General features: G+C 44.5%; 1 protein-coding gene across 1 annotated transcript in view; it reads right to left on the reverse strand.

Annotated features, from left to right (window-relative positions):
* Positions 1-17808, reverse strand: part of LOC119650764 (venom protease-like) — a 69429-nt gene that overhangs the window by 40725 nt on the left and 10896 nt on the right. Inside the window, exon 2 of the mRNA XM_038053864.1 lies at positions 8159-8321. Coding sequence (XP_037909792.1) covers positions 8159-8321 — 163 coding nt within the window. The remainder of the gene's footprint in view (positions 1-8158; positions 8322-17808) is intronic.

The raw sequence follows: 17808 nt of genomic DNA on the forward strand, positions 1-17808 counted from the left end.
AGCTTGTGCATTGCAATAAATAATCTGCAATCCATTATTACATAGTCACCATTTTCAACGTCTTCCTATACAACTTATTTTCTCAGACACATAAATCTAAATCAATCAGATCAAAGATACGAGTATACTAATGAATGAAAAATTTTGAAAACTTGTCTGTAATCGAAATGAAAATCTCAAAAATATTCTCCAAAATTGGGGAATTTAAAGTATGGAAGGGGAGGGGGGAGGGAGCGGAGAGTAGTTACATGGAGCTGGATTATTGGGTAATGCTCAAAACACTATGCCAAAGTTGATATCAACATTAGTAGTCATTGACCAAGAGTGAAAATAAGAGGAGGTCCAAAATAGATCCGTGTAAGATGCCAGAGGAGGGGGAAAGAGTTCGATGTGCAACCATCAAAAGAGACCCGACATGATCGGCAGGAAAGGTAAAAGACAAGCCATGCGACTAGTGACTTGGGACCACCGAGTAAGCTGAGTTTCTACACAAGTATCTTGTCATTTACTAAGAACAAGTTGGGAAACCGGAAGCTTGACGCTTCAGGTATAAAAGGTTTTGTGTTTCCCTATGTGAGGAGCATAACGTAGTTCTCCATTGGCTTATAGCATTGACCCGAGATATTGAAATCGTTCAGTTCTGGGCAGGTTACTGCCATTGCCAGAATTGAACGATTTAAGTATCTCGAGTCAACGCTATCAGCCAATGGAGAACTGCGTAATGAAATTGTTTCACGTATTAATGCAACCTGGATGAAGTGGCATTCCCCAACTGGTGTTCTTTGTGATCGACGTATCAGCGCACGTTCCAAATCTAAAATTTACTGCAATGTCGTCCGTCTGCCACTCTCTATAGTTCTGAGTGTTGGCCGACTATAAAGGAGAATGAACGGCGTCTTGCGGTAATGGGGACGAAGATGTTGCATTGCACTGGTGGCGTGACACGTTTTGATTACGTCTGAAATGAGAATATCCGCGATCAATATGGGTTTGCATCGATCGTGGGAAAACTGCAAGACAGGCGTTTTCGAGGGTGTGGTCACGTAATTCACGCTAACGAGAATTCAACAACCAGTATTGATCAGAACAGCAATGGTAAGCAAGGCTGAAGAAAAAGAAAAAGAAAAAGATGTGAGGAGCGACGAGTGCACGACAGCTCCGTGTAATATAGCGAAAAATTCCATTGCCCTCTATTTTCTAGAAAGCGATTTAAATAAATCATTTGATGGAAAGCCCTGTGTTGATAATGGTCAACCTCATACGCTTCACGCGCTCAGTTTAATATTATTAGCGAATGAAAACAATTTAATCAACGTCAAATATAAACAAGTCGGAATACCGGAAGCTCGCGCTTCGGGTATAAAGGTTTTGTGTTCATCTTATGTAAGAGACGCACATTTCTCTGTCCGTATATAGCTACAAATCCAACATAATCCTTCATATTTTTCCAAACTACGAGACATACGTACATATTAGAGCCATAGATATCACGCTCACCCTAAACAAACAAACTGCCTATTACCTACTGTACACATATATGCACGTATCTAAATTAATCGTACCCATATTTCCGATTTACGTCTTATATCTATCTGAATTAGGCACTAGTCGCAAAGTTCATTAGCACGCATATATTATATACCTACATATACACATGTCTGGTTGACAAATAACTAAAAAACTAAAACAAAATAATTGTCTGCGACCCAATTCATAAGAATTCATTTCGTTGTGGTATTGACGAATTGATATGTGATGATGACGTCATGCGGGTTGTAGAGTGCACGAAATTCACAAAAAATTGTAAAGTTTCACCCCCAATAACTTTGTTAATAATAGTTGGATTTTCTTCAAACTTGACCTAACTGTGCATTATATTCTTCGTTACACTCATGCCAAATTTTGTATTTCTGGGATGAACATAAGGGGGGTGCCGGGTAAATTTCTAAAATGTGGAAATATACTATTATTAACTTTATTTGTGCAGATATCGGAACCGGATATATTTTGAGGCCTAGATTTCGTAGAGGTGCACCACTGTGATTTTTTCCAGATTTTTCGGTTGGATAGGTTCTGAGAACGAGATTCGAAAAGTACTAATTGAGACCTTTCATTTGATACCCTACTTGGCTACATTCTGTGAAAAAAAAATTTGCACCCTCCATTCACATGTACGGAGAGCCCCCCCTTAAACTTAACGCAAGATGGCGCCACTTACTGCATGTAAAGGGATCACCAGATTACATACTCTCACCAATTTTCGTGACAATCAGTCTAGCCGTTTCCGAATAAATCGGGTGTGACAGACAGACAGACAGACAGACAGACAGACAGACAGACAGACAGACAGACAGACGGACAGACGGACAGACAGACACCGTCACCATTCTAATAAGGTTTTGTTTCACACAAAACCTTAAAAAGGGCTAGGGAGAATTATGTCGGTGCTAAATTTAGTACACTTACGATGAACTTAAGGGAAGTTTTTTAGTCTATTTCTAAAAGTTGATAATATACTATTAGTAAATTTTTTGAGCAGATACCGGAATGGGACATCTCTCGAAGATTATATTTCACATAAGTGTTTTACACAAAACCTTAAAAAGGGCTGCGGATAAATAGATTCTTCATAAATTGTTTTACACAAAACCTTAAAAACTAAAACCAGGTAATTCTTTTCCACTCAATTCATATGTTAATAATAGTTTGATTTTCCTCAAACTTCACCAAATTATGCATTATGTTCCTTTTTACATGCACTTCTGTAATGAACATAAGGGGGGTGCCGGGTAAATTTCCAAAATGTGGAAATATACTATTATTAACTTTATTTGTGCAGATATCGCAACCGGATATATTTGGAGGCCTAGATTTCGTAGAGATGCACTACTGCGATTTTTTTCAGATTTTTCGGTTAGATAGGTTCTGAGAACGAGACCTGTTACACTTTTTGATGGTCATATTTTGAGCCCTCACTCCCCTATGTTTCACCCAATATCAAATATTGAACCAGTTTCAAAAAGTACTAATTGAGACCTTTCATTTGATACCCCACATGGCTACATTCTTTGAAAAAAAATTTTGCACCCTCCTTTCACATGTATGGGGAGCCCCCCCTTAAACTTAACACAAAATGGCGTCAGTTGCTGCATGTAAAGGGAACGGCAGATCACATACTCCTACCAATTTTTGTGACGATCGGTCCAGCGGTTTCCGAATAAATCGGCTGTGACAGACAGACAAACAGTGGGCAAGCAGGTTCCGGCCGTCGATATCCCTCGACTGCAGTGCCTCGGTGGTGGATTACTTGGCCACCGTTGCATCAAATACTACAAGTAGCCTGGAGAAAGAGGCATTTAAAAGGAGTACATCACTCCCGAGAACGCCTGTTCAAAACCCAAGAAAAGGTGGGGCAGAAACTGGTCAGTTATTAGCCCATAGCGGGGTAACTACACCTGGTCGAAACATGTCGCAGGACTTAGTGGTTGATCCATTTAAGAGAAGCTCGACGATAGTGCGATCTCCTCCGAAATCAACCTTGATGAAGGAAGGAAATCAGGGAAGCTCTCGGAAGGCTAATAAGTACGTAAGCGCTCAATGTGAAAACCAAGCGGAGGAGCTATGTCAGAGTCCGGAAGAATCATCGTTTGCCCTACTCGGAGGTAAAATAGTAGAGTTATCTGAATTTATTAAGGACAAACACAACGTGCACCAGGCCATCAAAAACATGGTCCGTACCATTCGGGTACTATACAATGGTGCCAAGGAAGAAAAAAAACGCCTCGAAGAAATCAAGCGTCACCCAGGCAACACAAGTGACACCCCCTCAAAATCCAAAAGGCGGTAAGCTTGAAAAGAGGAGTAGAGAGGACGCGAACGATTCTTTCGGATCCTCACAGGGCGCGAAAAGGCAAAAAGGCCTCTCACCGGCAAAAGGCAAGGCAAACAAAGCTACCAACATCGTGGAAACTGCGGCGCCGGCTCCAATTGACCCAAGGGAGGCAAAGCCTTCAAAAGGGACCAAGGAAGCATGGACCAAGGTTGGCGGAAGGAAAAATACGACGCAGAAAAGAAAATTACGGCCCGAATTAATCATCATCTCCAAAAAAGGGGATATGACTTACGCCGATATCCTTAGGAAGGTCAAATCCGATCCTGAGCTGATGGACCTTGGAGAAAACGTCAGCCGAATCAGACGCTCCCAGAAAGGAGACTTGATGCTGGAACTGAAGAAGTTTCCGGGCAAAACGGTGGAAAATTTCCTCGGCAAGGTGGAGAAGTCCTTAGGAGAAGAAGCTCAAGTACGGGCTAGAAAGCAGGAGCTTGTCATAGAATGTAAGGACATTGACGAAATCACGACCAAGGAGGATATCCGTGACGCCTTAGAAAAGCAGTTCGGACCACTTGGCTTGCAAGATTCCGCAATCAGGGGACTGAGGAAGGCATACGGAGGCACGCAAACGGCAACCATAAGCTTACCAACTGAAGCAGCGTTCAAACTGCTGGCGGCTGGGAAAGTAAAAATAGGTTGGGTCGTTTGCCGACTCAGGGAGCAGGTATCCCTTAAGCGCTGCTTTAGATGCCTGGAATTGCAGAAAATGTGGGGGAGAAGGCCATATGTTCAGGGAATGCAAGGCTGAGCCTGAATGCATGCTCTGCAAGGAAAAAAAGGGCGTCGACTGTCGGCACGTTGCAGGCAGCAGCAGATGCCCAGTGTTTAGGCGAGCCCTGAATGCAGTAAAAAATGAGGTTGATACAAATCAACCTCAACCACTGCGAGGCAGCGCAAGACCTTCTCTTGCAGACCATCTATGAGAAGGGAATCGAAGCTGCCATAACCAGCGAGCCCTATCGCAACAATAAGAGCGGTACCTGGACTGCAGATGAAACTGACAAGGCGGCAATATGGGCGTGTGGAAATCAGGCCATTCAAGAAGTGATGGAGTTTCCAGAAGTTGGATTCGTCAGGGCAAAAATAGCTGGTATCTATATATATAGTCGCTATGCACCACCAAGCGCGACGATAACAGAATTCGAAGGAATGCTAGGTATGCTAGTCTCGGATGCAAGAAGTCGAAACCCCAAGATCATAGCTGGTGATTTCAACGCGTGGGCCGTTGATTGGGGCAGTCGCACTACGAACGCCAGGGGCCGTATCCTGCTCGAGGCTTTCGCGGAGCTAGATTTGGTGCTTACCAACACAGGAAACATTTCCACTTTTCGTGGGACAGGGTCGGGCTCAATAGTCGATCTGACATATGTGAGTACCACATTGGCGAGGAGAATGATATGGTTTGTCAGTGAGCATTATACTCACAGCGACCACCAGGCGATTTTCCTCCAGATCGAATATGGGCCATGCGTTGATACGTGTTCCCGTGAGGCTGGAAACCGGGGCTGGTCCGTGAAAGGGCTTGAGGAGGATGCATTCATAGAGATGCTATTGGGAGGCCAAAGTCCCGGTGGTGCGGCTACGGAAAAGGTAGAGCAAATGATGGGACGCATAACAAGAGCATGCGACGCTGCTATGCCGAGGCGACGAGTTCTCGCAAAAAGGTGCTCAAACTATTGGTGGAATGAAGAGATCGCGGTGTTACGGGATGCACGTTTTCGTGCTAGAAGGATCTGCCAACGATCTAGAGCAACACCAGACTTCGACGAGAAACGGCTAGCATAAGTGAACCTTCGAGGTAAGCTTAAGCAGGCTATACGGACCAGCAAGCGAGAATGCTTCAAGGAGCTTTGCACAGAGGCAGACCAAAGCCCCTGGGGAACAGCGTACAGGATAGTCATGAAGAAGATGAGAGGGCGAACACCACAATTGACCTGCCGGCATCTTCTGCTCGATATCGTGACGGCGCTCTTCCCCCCGGATAAAGGGGAGCGCAAGCAACACAAGCGAGCACTGGACGTCTACACCATACCTGCGGTAACTGAGGAGGAACTTACGCAAATTTGCCGGAGAATTGGTGATAACAAAGCACCCGGTCTGGATGCTGTTCCCAATAGAGCCCTTAAACTCGCTGTTAAGACCAGACCCGACTGGTTTATCAGCGTGTTTGAAACATGCATGATAGAAGGAGTTTTCCCCGACCGGTGGAAGAGGCAAAAACTAGTTTTGCTCCCGAAGCCGAATAAACACCCAGGACACCCATCATCATACCGACCGATTTGCCTTATCGACACGGCAGGAAAGATACTCGAAAGGGTCATCTACAACAGACTGCTCCCTATCATCGAATACAAGGATGGACAATCGGAGCGACAATTTGGATTTCGTCAAGCCCACTCAACGATCGACGCCGTAGACGTTGTTTTGAAGCTGGCTCGAGACGCGATGTCGTCTAAAAAATACTGTGCCGTGGTGACGTTGGACATCAAAAATGCGTTCAATTCCGCAAGCTGGGAGTGGATAAAAAGTTCACTGGCTAAAACGGGTGTCCCTAGTTATTTGACTAAGCTCCTCAACAGTTACCTTTCGGAGAGGACACTTTGGTACGACACGGATGAGGGATCCAAGCAGTACACCGTCACCGCAGGAGTACCACAGGGCTCAGTGTTGGGTCCTCTCCTGTGGAACGTCATGTACAATGGGGTCCTTGTCCTTCCCGTGCCAAAGGAGGCCACGATAATCGGTTTCGCAGATGATCTAGCTGTGGTTGTCGTCGCGAAAGAACCTGAAGACGTTGAAATGTACGCTAACGAAACCATTAGCGCCATAAAAGCGTCGCTGGAGATGGTTCAGCTTGACCTTGCCCAACAAAAGACGGAGGCGGTCTTGATTACCAATTGTAGGAAGAGGAATGCGTTTAATATTCGTGTTGGTGGTCACGTCATCACTTCGAAGCCGAGTATCACTAGGGGTGATAATTTCAAGGGACATCTGGGCTATGCCTGTGAGAAAGCGGCAAATACCAGCGTTTCATTAGCGCGGATGATGCCTAACATTGGAGGTCCAAGGTACAGTCGCAGATTATTTGTAGCCGGAGTAGTTCGCTCCACACTATTATACGCGGCACCAGTTTGGGAGGAAGCATTAGCGTGTGAGAGTAATCGTAGGAGAGTGAATATGACTTACCGCTTAGTGGCACTAAGGGTGTGCAGCGCCTTCAGAACAATATCAGGCGAGGCAGCGTGTGTCATTGCGGGAATGATCCCGATAGACATTCTGGCAAGTGAGACACGCTGCCTGTACGAGACAAGGAAAATGAATCCTCTTGAAAAGGATGCAGAATGCCGAAAGGCGGCAAGGCGGGAGTTGCTGGAGAAGTGGCAGAAACGGTGGGATGACTCGCAGAGGGGTCGCTGGACCCACACTTTGATTCCCCGTATTGAAGAGTGGATCCAGCGACGACACGGTGAGATTAACTACCATCTGACGCAATTCCTGTCAGGACATGGCGGTTACAGGAAGTACCTGCACCAATTCAGGCTGGATGATTCTCCCTTGTGTCCTGAATGTGGTTGCACACCTGAGGACCCGGAGCATGTTATGTTCCACTGTCCACGATTTCTCTCAGAAAGGAGGAGGAGGAAAAAAAAAAGACAGACAGATGGACAGACAGACATCGAATCGATTCTAATAAGGTTTTGTTTCACACAAAACCTTAAAAACAAAAAAGCAAGAAGACAGAGAGACAGAAAACCGATTTAAATAAGGTTTTATTTGACACAAAACCTTAAAAAAAAAGTATGGAGAAAATACGGGATGTATTCTTTGGTATGTATCCGGCTTGCACGTCCACAACTACAGATGCGAATCCATGACAGATTTCCTTCACCCAAAAAAAATCACAGACATTAACAGTGAACCCCCAGTAATTAATTACCTCAAATGAAGGTACAGATACGGAAGGGTTAAATCGGCTCATCAGCTTAAAATGAAAATTCTCGAATATCCGTTTGAACCCGAAATGACATTCAATCTGATTTCGCTGAATTAATCAAAAGATGATTAATGGGAGTCAGCATAATTTTTTGTTTACTAATTTAAATCCAAATTAAAATACACCCCCATCAAGGTGCGGCAGTAATATCTGTGAAAACGTTTTTTTGTGCAAAGCCCACAGTACCTGTATCTAAATCCGCGAAGGCAATTAGCCCAGTCATCCAGTAAAAGAAAAAAAAAACAAATTGATTGAGCAAACATTAAACTTACCCTTTAACACAATGAGCAGCAGTCAAAACATAACGATCGTTGATCAACGTTCCTCCGCAATAGAATCTGTTGAAATAGCTAAGACGCGCCATCCACGGAAACTCATTAACACCGGCCGTCTGTCCGCCCACAATCCGCGACTCATCATTCCGCTCTCCACACCCTGAAATCAATCATAAAAACACAATGGAAATGTGATTCAATAATTCAGTTTTTCTGCGGTCTTCGATTATATCATTCGCGGTTAGCAATACTCCCATAGTGGGTCTGCCGCGGTTAGATCACTTGCTATCGTACAAATGGGGGAAAGTGTTAATTTATTGTGAAAGAATTAGTTTGCAGACATACGTGGTATGTAGTCGACCGTTGCGGAAACATAGGAGAAAGTTCTTTCCTGCAAAGTTGAAGCCATGAGAAGATAACGGCAGGAAGTTGAAATTAATAGCACGGCCAAGATACTTTCAGCACTCTATAGATATCTGCATAGAACGCCAGCAGCTGGAAATAATTTGCCGCCATGTAAACCTAATCTACTGCCAAATATTCCCCATTATGCTGTGTAGCTTCAATTACTCTTTTCATGTCACTGATTCCCCATAACCTTCCTTCTTGTTTGAATTTATTATGCGCGCCAACCGTGCCCACAAGACTGTCTATCTACAAGTGCTATCTGCATATGTGCTTATCTCTAAATTCTTTCACTTTCCCATATTCGTGTAGCAATTTCGAATTGGAAACACCATTCTTCGTTTCGAAAGTATCCATGAATAATGTTCCGACATGACGGGTTTGTGCTTAACACCTCGTTGGAACGATGTTCTAGTGCTTCTCGCTAGAAGTTGTGACTTCTATGCTAATTGAGATACAATGGACGCGAAGCAATCCGCCGTGTTACAATTCGCACCTTAGAGGCAGCAAAGTGCTAATATTCAAAAGGGATAAGTGGAGGATGTACTCGTAGATGACCATCGGATAACATCTATATTAGAGTACCTTGTGAAGATGTAATGAATTGCAACGACAGACCCCGCAAAACAATCTGGAAGAAATGTTAACACCATACAAGGAATAGCGTATCTACCATCGAACATTGTTAAAAGCTGTCATATGATGGCTTTAGATAAATTTAAGATTCATTTCCTTTTAAAAAAGTGAAAGGATAATTTCAGGTAACCATCTGAGTGATGTTTACGGAATAAATTAGCATTACTTTTTGAACGATCTTTTCTTTAATGTATCTTTTTTTTTTGGGTCGAAACTAAGTATCTTACAATTGAGCCTAGGATGCACATGTTAGATGCTATGGATTCCGAAAATCGTGACTGCTGCGTGATATCATTGAGTTCTCCAAGGAATTCTCTTCTACCTAGTGTTCGCAGCGTGGCTTTAGCTAGAGCTAGACAATCGCAAAAAAAGTGTCTCTGGATTCCTCCCCTCCTCTCCTCAACTTTAAACTGTAGAGATACCGAGTATGCCAGTACAATCCTTCATAGTCCAGTGCCATTGCGCTGACCTAAAAGCTTTCATGGTCGGGTTTTGTTGTAATAGGCCCAGATCCTCTTTGATTTAAGGCAAGTGGTGGGGCTTCGTCATTTAACGTCAGCGGCCTACTTCTCCTGCCTACTTTTCCCTTTTTGTTCGTATGACCGGGAACCCAAAGGAGAGTAACTTCGAACGTATCGCCTAGTCAGTTTAGCACATCTCTGCAATGCCCGAACAGTCTAGAGGATTTCGACACAAAGACAACACATTAATGACGGCTTGACTGTCGACCAGAATGATTATGTTACGCTTAGTGCTCGGATCATACCCCAGTAATCGACAGGCCTCCAGCATCAACATCCTAGCGCAACAAGCCATCATTGCTTCGCTTGGCCTTTTAGTCGTTTCCTATCGAAAGATGCTTAGCCCAATCTTAGATGAGTTCCCGGCAGGCGGATTTTGCAATTACAAGATAGATCTCAGTTTGAGACTGTTGAGACTGTTATTAAATGGGCGACCAAAGGTGGTCTTCCGGCTTAATAGCAGAAATTCAGATCGTTGTTCCCTAATAAGAAGTTAGCTCACCTATCAGAATTGTTTTAAGAGAGAGTTCTTTGCTCAGAATGCACCTCTCGGATGGTTGGTATACGGTTCGGGCGAGCTATCTGGCCCGAGAATCCCCACCGCATACGTGTCTATGGAAGAATTTTGTAGTATCAAAACTTGAGGAACTTTTGGGAAATGCCTATCAATCAAGATGATAATAGCTTATTGGACGAGAAAAAGTGGGAGCACCATTTTCAAGTCCACCATTAACATTTCTTGTTGGCAGAGAGATGTTAAACTCGGGAACCCTTTTCATAAGACAGTCCAGCTTTTCCTCGGGTATAAGAATCGATGACTAAAGAACGCTCAACTCAAGAAAAAATGCGATAAGTTCATGCTAAAATATCGGGACTTGGGGCATATGAAGGAGATTCCTCAGGAACTCCGATAGGATACAACCAGTTTGACGTCAAACATTACGTCCAGGTATCTGATAGGTGAGACGACCGTATGTCCGCTGACATCTCCCTTGGTAGTGTCAGCTTCCGTTTTCTCATCTGCCAAGGTCTATCCAGCCCTTTTCAACCATTCTTTACCATTCCTACTGTCTCTATCGCGAAGATCTTCACGTTCTCTGGGTGATTTACTGCATCAACTACGGCCAGATCAACAGCCAAACCGACAATCGTGGCCTCATCTAAGACGGGAAGCGCAAACTTTCCACGACAGGCCAATACCGAACCCTGTAACACCCGCGATGGTCTTCATTCATCTCGTAACACAAAGTTCTTTCTAAGAAGTAATTCCCGACCTGACTCGCCAAATACCCAGGAATAGCTATGTCAGCTATGTGCCTTTAATATGGCTCCAATTGACGGAGGCGAATGCGTTTTTAACATCTAGTGCCAACACAGAGCAGGCGCCACTAGAATTTAGTGCGTCCTTTGCCCAGTTCCCAACCGTGCCTATTGCAACTACCGGGTGCCTTTCCACTACCACCCTGGAAGTCACACCCCAAAATTTTATGTCTCCTTCTTTGCACAAATGTTTGAAACAGTTCCTTTTACTCTTACGCCTTTTTTAAGCGACTCAGCAGTCATTGACTTTGACTACCGGGTTTTTTGCCAAACCCGTGATAAAACCTCCTTGCCCGGAAACATGCCGCTTGCAAACTTACGATTTCGTTGTTCCACCAGCATTTCGGTACCCTACTGGATGCAGTCAGCCATTGAGTGATTTGGGCCACTTTTTTGACCATACGGCCGACGTCCTCTCACAAGTATAGCGCTGGGTAGAGCACAGCAGCTGTATATATGGATTCCTGTCATTTTCATTCCAGTGACTCCTTCCTCCGGGAGCTCCATTGTTTCCTGAAAGATTTGTTTTCCGCAAGTCCATAGCGCTGCCAGGCCCCTGAATGTCATCACCATATTTTTTCGCCGAAGATTTGTGAAACTAAGCTCCGCGCCGCCTGGCAATGGTTGAGGTTAAATTGTATCAAGTTCGTGTGCGATTTGAGTTTTGGGCTCTCCTGTATTCAAGCCATCTGCTGCTGCCTGCACTCTACCCTCTTTAAAATGCCAACGTATGACCTTTTCCCCCGTTTTTTCGAAGTGTCACCTTTCTCTTTTATCGAAGTGTCATATTCTCCGTATGAAGGCCACCCTTCTTTCCCGAAATCCATGCTCCGTGAGTTTCGCCGGCAGTTTCAGCCGTCCTTCTCACCAAATCCACATGCTTGGAAGTTGAGCACTTTTTCTATAGGGGGTTGCTGTTGTTTAGTAGTAGATCAGTACGCCCACCTGGCATTCTGATGTAACCAGGAAGATCGTATGCACGACCCGGTTACACAGTGCGAATCCGAGATTATTCTCGCTTCGACTTCACAGTCCATCTTTGGTCCGTCAATAAATACCGCTGGGTCATAACCTTGGAACACATCACAGGTCCTCCAATCTACCGTGATTGGAAAGCCCCCGGAAAAATTGCTTTTGAAGTTCGGCTTGCATGGAGTATAGTCCATTGAGAATACCTAGAGTTCTCGTGGTATTAGCTCTTGGATCTTACTATGACAGCAGGGTTTTGCTGCAGTAACATCCGGACTCACAAAGTCTGACAACACGGAACGATACAGTGCATTTAATATGAAGGTGCAAGGAAAGAAGATGTTGGAGTGCGGCAGGACTGCAGTTCCTGAGTAGTACCTATACATGTGGTTCTTCTTGTGTGGACTTCTTTATATCTCCGATCAGGCACATTCCTTCGTGCGGATAAGGGAATGCTCGGTGAATGCGTCCATGGGCATGCTTATGCGCAGGCCGGGTAAGTGGGAAAAAACCCCCACCTGTGGATAACAATTGTCTATGGGAAGGACACCTAGAATTCAAACCAAATATAGAGGATGAGAAAGGTAGTCTCCTTACGGTTCAAGGCTTCGGAAACCCAGTGCCGGCAGTTTTTGGGAGTGGGCAAGCGAACTCCCCGCAGTCGATATCCAGCGACCGCAGTGCCTCAGTAGTGAGAAACTTGGCTACTTTGGTATCAAATGCTACAAGAGATCTTAGTGGAGTGGAAATGAGATTTACACCGGGTCCTTTTCGCAAAAATTCAAGACTTGAGAGGACATCACTGAACGCAATTACCCCTTAGGAAGTCGAGGCAAAGTCATGCGAGAGACGCAGGTGACGCCTCCTCAACATAAGGTAGATGAGAACGCGGGCAAACGGAGTAAGGATGGAATAAGTGAATCCCTTGGTGTCCAACAAGAGACCAAGAAGAAAAAGGCATCTTCGCCACAGAAAGCTGGCAGAAGGAGAAAAAGAAGATTGTCCGGAAAAAATCATTATTTCCAAGAAAGAAGTTATGTCCTACACCGATATCCTTCGGAAAGTCAAAGCCGATCCGGAATCGACAGACCTGAACAGCAGTGTTAGTCGCAACAGGCGCACGTGAAAGGGAATCTAATGTTACAGCTAAACCAATCTAGCTAGAAGACAGTGGATAGCTTTCGTGGTCAGGTGGAAAAGATGCTAGGTGGGTAAGCAGACATAAAAGCTCGAAGGCAATAGATAGTAATCGAGTGCAAAGACCTAGACGGGGTTACATCACAAGAAGATATCTGCGCTGCACTAAGAGAGCAATTCAACCTTAGCGGAATAGAATAAAGTGCGATCAAAAGTATGAAGAAGGCATATGGAGGTACACAGATCGCTATTATTAGCTTGCCGGTGGAATCAAGGATTAAACTGATTACCGTGGGCAAGGTTACAATAGGTTGGGTCGTATGCCGACTTAGAGAGTAAGTATCTCTCAAGAGATGCTTCAGATTCCTCGATTTCGGTCGCTTTGTAGCAGCATGTACTAGTGAGTACGGTTGGTCCAGATGGTGGTGGCAGGTACCCGGCATATAGGAGGGAATTGAATCATAGGGCTAAATGAGGTTGATAGCAATCAACTTCAATCATTGCTAGGCAACTCAAGATTTGCTCTCGCAAACCTCGTGAACCTTGCCGAAATTACGTTAGTGCTACATTTGTGAAAGACTCATCTAGAAACGCGGCGATATGGGTATGTGGAAGCCAAGCCATTCAAGAAACAATGGCATTACCAAGAGCCGGCTTTGTAAGGGCACAAGTCAACGGCGTCCATATCTACAGCTGATATGCTCCTCCAAGTGCAATTTTAGTGCAATATGAGCAGATGCTAGACAGCTTGGTGTTGGGCGCTAGTGATCACAGCCCTAAAATCATTGCCAACGATTTCGATGCCTGGGCCTTAGACTAGGAAATTCGCGTAATGAACATCAGGGGTCAAATCTTGCTTGAAAACTTCGCGGAGCTGGACATCGTGCTAGCTAATATTGGATGATTGCCCACCTTCCGAGGCAGATGGCTAGGCTCAATCGCCTATCCGACCTACCTTAGTACCTCGTTGGTGAGAGGGATGGTCTGGCGGTTGAGTGAACACTGTCACCACCAGGCCATCTTCCTCGACATCAGGAATGGGGGAGACGACAGTCGAGTGAGCAACAGAAGCGGAAAACCCAGGATAGCTGAGTGGTCCGTTGGAGCTTTCCAGGAAAAGACATTCATGGCGACTTTAGAAGAAGGTTATGACCAGAAGCGAACGGCGCTGGAAAAAGTGAGCCAGTTGTGTCAATGGATAACTGCGATGCGGATAACTGTACAATGCGGCGACGGAAGTTTCACCACAGTAGGAAACCAAAGTACTGGTGAAACCAAGAAATCGGGCTGTTGAAGACATCGTGTCTGCAAGCGAGGAGATTTTGCCAAAGGACCAGAGGAAAGCCAAAATCATGGCAAAAACATGGCTCCAAATGGTGAAATTGGACCAGGCGGAAGACAAGACAACAACGTTATCAAAATCCGGGTTGGTGCTCAAAACGTCGTATCAAAATCAGTCATTAGATACCTGAGGGTAATGGTCGATGCCGAGTTGAGTTTCAAGGGGCATGGGAGGCTATGCGCGTCAAAAGGCAGCAAACGCTAGCTCATCTCTAGCGAGGATGATGCGTAACATTGGAGGGCCAAAATTTCGTCGCCGGCTGCTTATCGAAGGGGTGGTGAAATCCATCCTACTATACGCAGTGAGCCAGGGAAGGGTAATTTCGGCATACCGGCCAACGGACGTACTTAAGCAGAAGGTAAACAAGGGAATTTCCTCTGCCAGTCGTTTGTTGAATGGATAGGTCTGTGCCGGAGATCTGTTTGCTTAGATCCACCATCTAGGATGGTGTGGTCCTCATCCTTGTCTATAGATAACTGATTATATAATTGTAGGTACGGATTTACCAATGAATAAGGAGTGCTGCGGACTAGAAAGATATATATCAGATCGTTGCATACAAGCCCAGGCTAATCACGGAAACATGCTCGGTTTATCGGCATAATACGGCAACGTTCAAGTGTGAATTTCATCTCTGCAGACAGAAAAGTGGAGGTCAAGGTGGAAGAGCGGTAAATCATCTCTTCGAAGCCCATTGGAAAATTGCGGCGATGACCCCCCCCCCCTCCCTAAAAATATGCGGCGCTTCAAATGGTGCGTATTCCGACATCACTATGAACAAATTTGATTTGTCCCCCCCCCCCTACAGAGAAGTAGAACAAAGAAGCTATGTAGGAAAAGAATGTCCCTCTTTGCTAACATCGTTGGAGAAGTTTGGCAGTCGTTCCTCGTTGAAAGGTTTTGGTCACCTGCAAAGGGGCTGTTTTCGCAGGAGAGGGAAACGCAACTTTATCACACGATATCACAATAATCCCCACTTGAACCGCTATAGCCTTTTAACGATTTTGCAACAGATTTTTTGAGAGAGAACCTATCGCTTCTCTCTGCCTGCCCTCCTTTACTCCGTTACACCGGTGGGAATATCTTTCAACAGACAACCTACAGATTTGCAAATTTAACTTCAACAATGCTTCAGCTAGGGACCGTTTTGGTAAATCAGGGTCGTAGCCCCCACCCTGATTTACCAAAACGGATAATGATTGATTTCGAGAATGAGTACACACTCCCCACCGACGGGTGCTCAGAGGTGGCGGCGAGGAAGATGAGGCGGCAACCCTATCGGCCAAACCAAAACCAAGTGGTCGAGGAGAACCTCCATAGTGGTGGCACTGGGAGACGCTGTAATCACTTTGGTTTGCCGGCCGTGATTCAGTAGGCGAATGCTCCAAAGACCTAATTAGGGCGATCAGACCCGAGTCTGTATGGCGACTCATCTGAAGTGGCAAATTGGTCACGAAACCTTACCAGGGGTATACTGGCACCATGGGAACCGGGAAAGCCCCTGGACTCACATACTTCGGGTGAACTCCTGTTGTATGTGAGGACAGCTCGGTTATTTGCGGTTGGCCCCCCTAGTGGAAGTTTCAAGGTGGTTGTGGTTGTGCTCAAGCGAGAAGAGACCTTCGGGCCTCGACGTGGTGTTGCGTATCAACACGGGTGCCGTACTCCATAGTTCGATACAGATTTAGGTAATTCTTGCATCCACCAGTATGAAAGCTAAGCCATGCACTTGGTATAGACTGGTACCGTTGTTGCTTGTCTCAGCGGGGCTCTGATTGTGGTCACAAAATCAATCCGTGTCTGAAGAGGACCGTAGGATTAAGTCTCACGACAGGTGCCTACGTAAAACACTATGGGCTTCACTCCCCACCGACGGTATCTTAAACTTCCCGATTCGTTGTATCCAGGACTTTCCGAATACTTGCTTCCTTCAGCTCGAATGAATATTCCGACAATATAAGCTGAAAATTCTGGCCGTAAAGCATACTCTTCTCTTCTCTTGCTTCACTGCGTTTTGTAATGCCAAGTGATAGTAAACGCGAATTAATGTGGGACTTTATTAACGACTATAATAAGGTACATATGGCACCGAAGAAGGAAGCAACTGATTGCCGGCTGACCAGCAAAAACATCAAATCATTTCATCTAAATTTAATCGCTAGAAACAATGAAAAAACGCACTTAGGCTGACTTGAAAGTCTTATAATTGTTAGGTAATCATATTAGCTTCTTTTTAAATGTCCACCATAAACCATAAAGACTTTGAGCCTGCCGCAACCATAACGTTAATAAAAGTAAACAATTATGTAGATTCGAAATGTAAAGACATCTCCTTGGGCGTGTGTGGTTCCGACATTGATTTGTGAAAAGGTTATATCTATTCTGGTCTGCGCAATATATCTGAAATTATTTGGGATTCAATTCCAAATGGTTTAAGTTTCATCGATGGGAGATTATTGGGAGAATAAGGCAGTGATGGATATCAAAATACGATCCCGCGTTGATCATTGACCATTTGATATTTTAATGCTATGTATATTTCCATACTAACGCGCAGTTAGATGCATTTTGCCTAAAGGGAGCGACACAAGCGATATAGAATAATTCACTTGTAAATGGTTCGTGATCATATTTTCTTGGTAGCGGGAAGTTAAATCCCTGATCCTCCCCCTCCCCCCCCCCTCTCCCCTGATAGATACTCTGGATCTCCTCCAATACACTTTACAATCAAAGGAGGGGGGGGGGGGGCTCTCGAAATGTCGAAATATGCAAAATAAAAAGCGACTATCTCCACGCTTTAATTTAAAAACAATATTTTATTTCCAAAATCAGGCAATCAAGAATTTCAAAAAGATTTCAAAACTAAAAATTCATAGAATTCTAAATCCACCTCAAATTCTAAATCCGAGCATAAATCACCAAATCACTATTTATTTCTAGTTCCTATTTGCATCCATTATCAATTCAGCCAATCTTCCACTTACTTCCTCCAAGAAGATGCTCCCGTTTTCTCCCACAAGAAAAAGATAAATTGAAAGCTGCATCCAAATATGATATTTTAATGTGTTCCACTTAGACATGGTGTGTGGGATTGCAATTTGGATCTGCAGGAACTGGGTCGAAAGATGGAAAATATATCCATAATTTAACCATATTTTATCCACTACAAACCATAATAGGGAAAAGAGATTCATAAATAATTAAATTTTTCCGAGCATGTTGAAAGTGAGTATCTTTTCATTAGGGAAGTGTAAACAAAAAATTAATTAATTCAAACAAGACTGAAAAGAGGCATGCGGTCATGCGATGTTTTTGTG

The sequence above is a fragment of the Hermetia illucens genome, chromosome 3 (genome assembly GCF_905115235.1).
Source record: "Hermetia illucens chromosome 3, iHerIll2.2.curated.20191125, whole genome shotgun sequence".
Classification (NCBI taxonomy): Eukaryota; Metazoa; Arthropoda; class Insecta; order Diptera; family Stratiomyidae; genus Hermetia; species Hermetia illucens.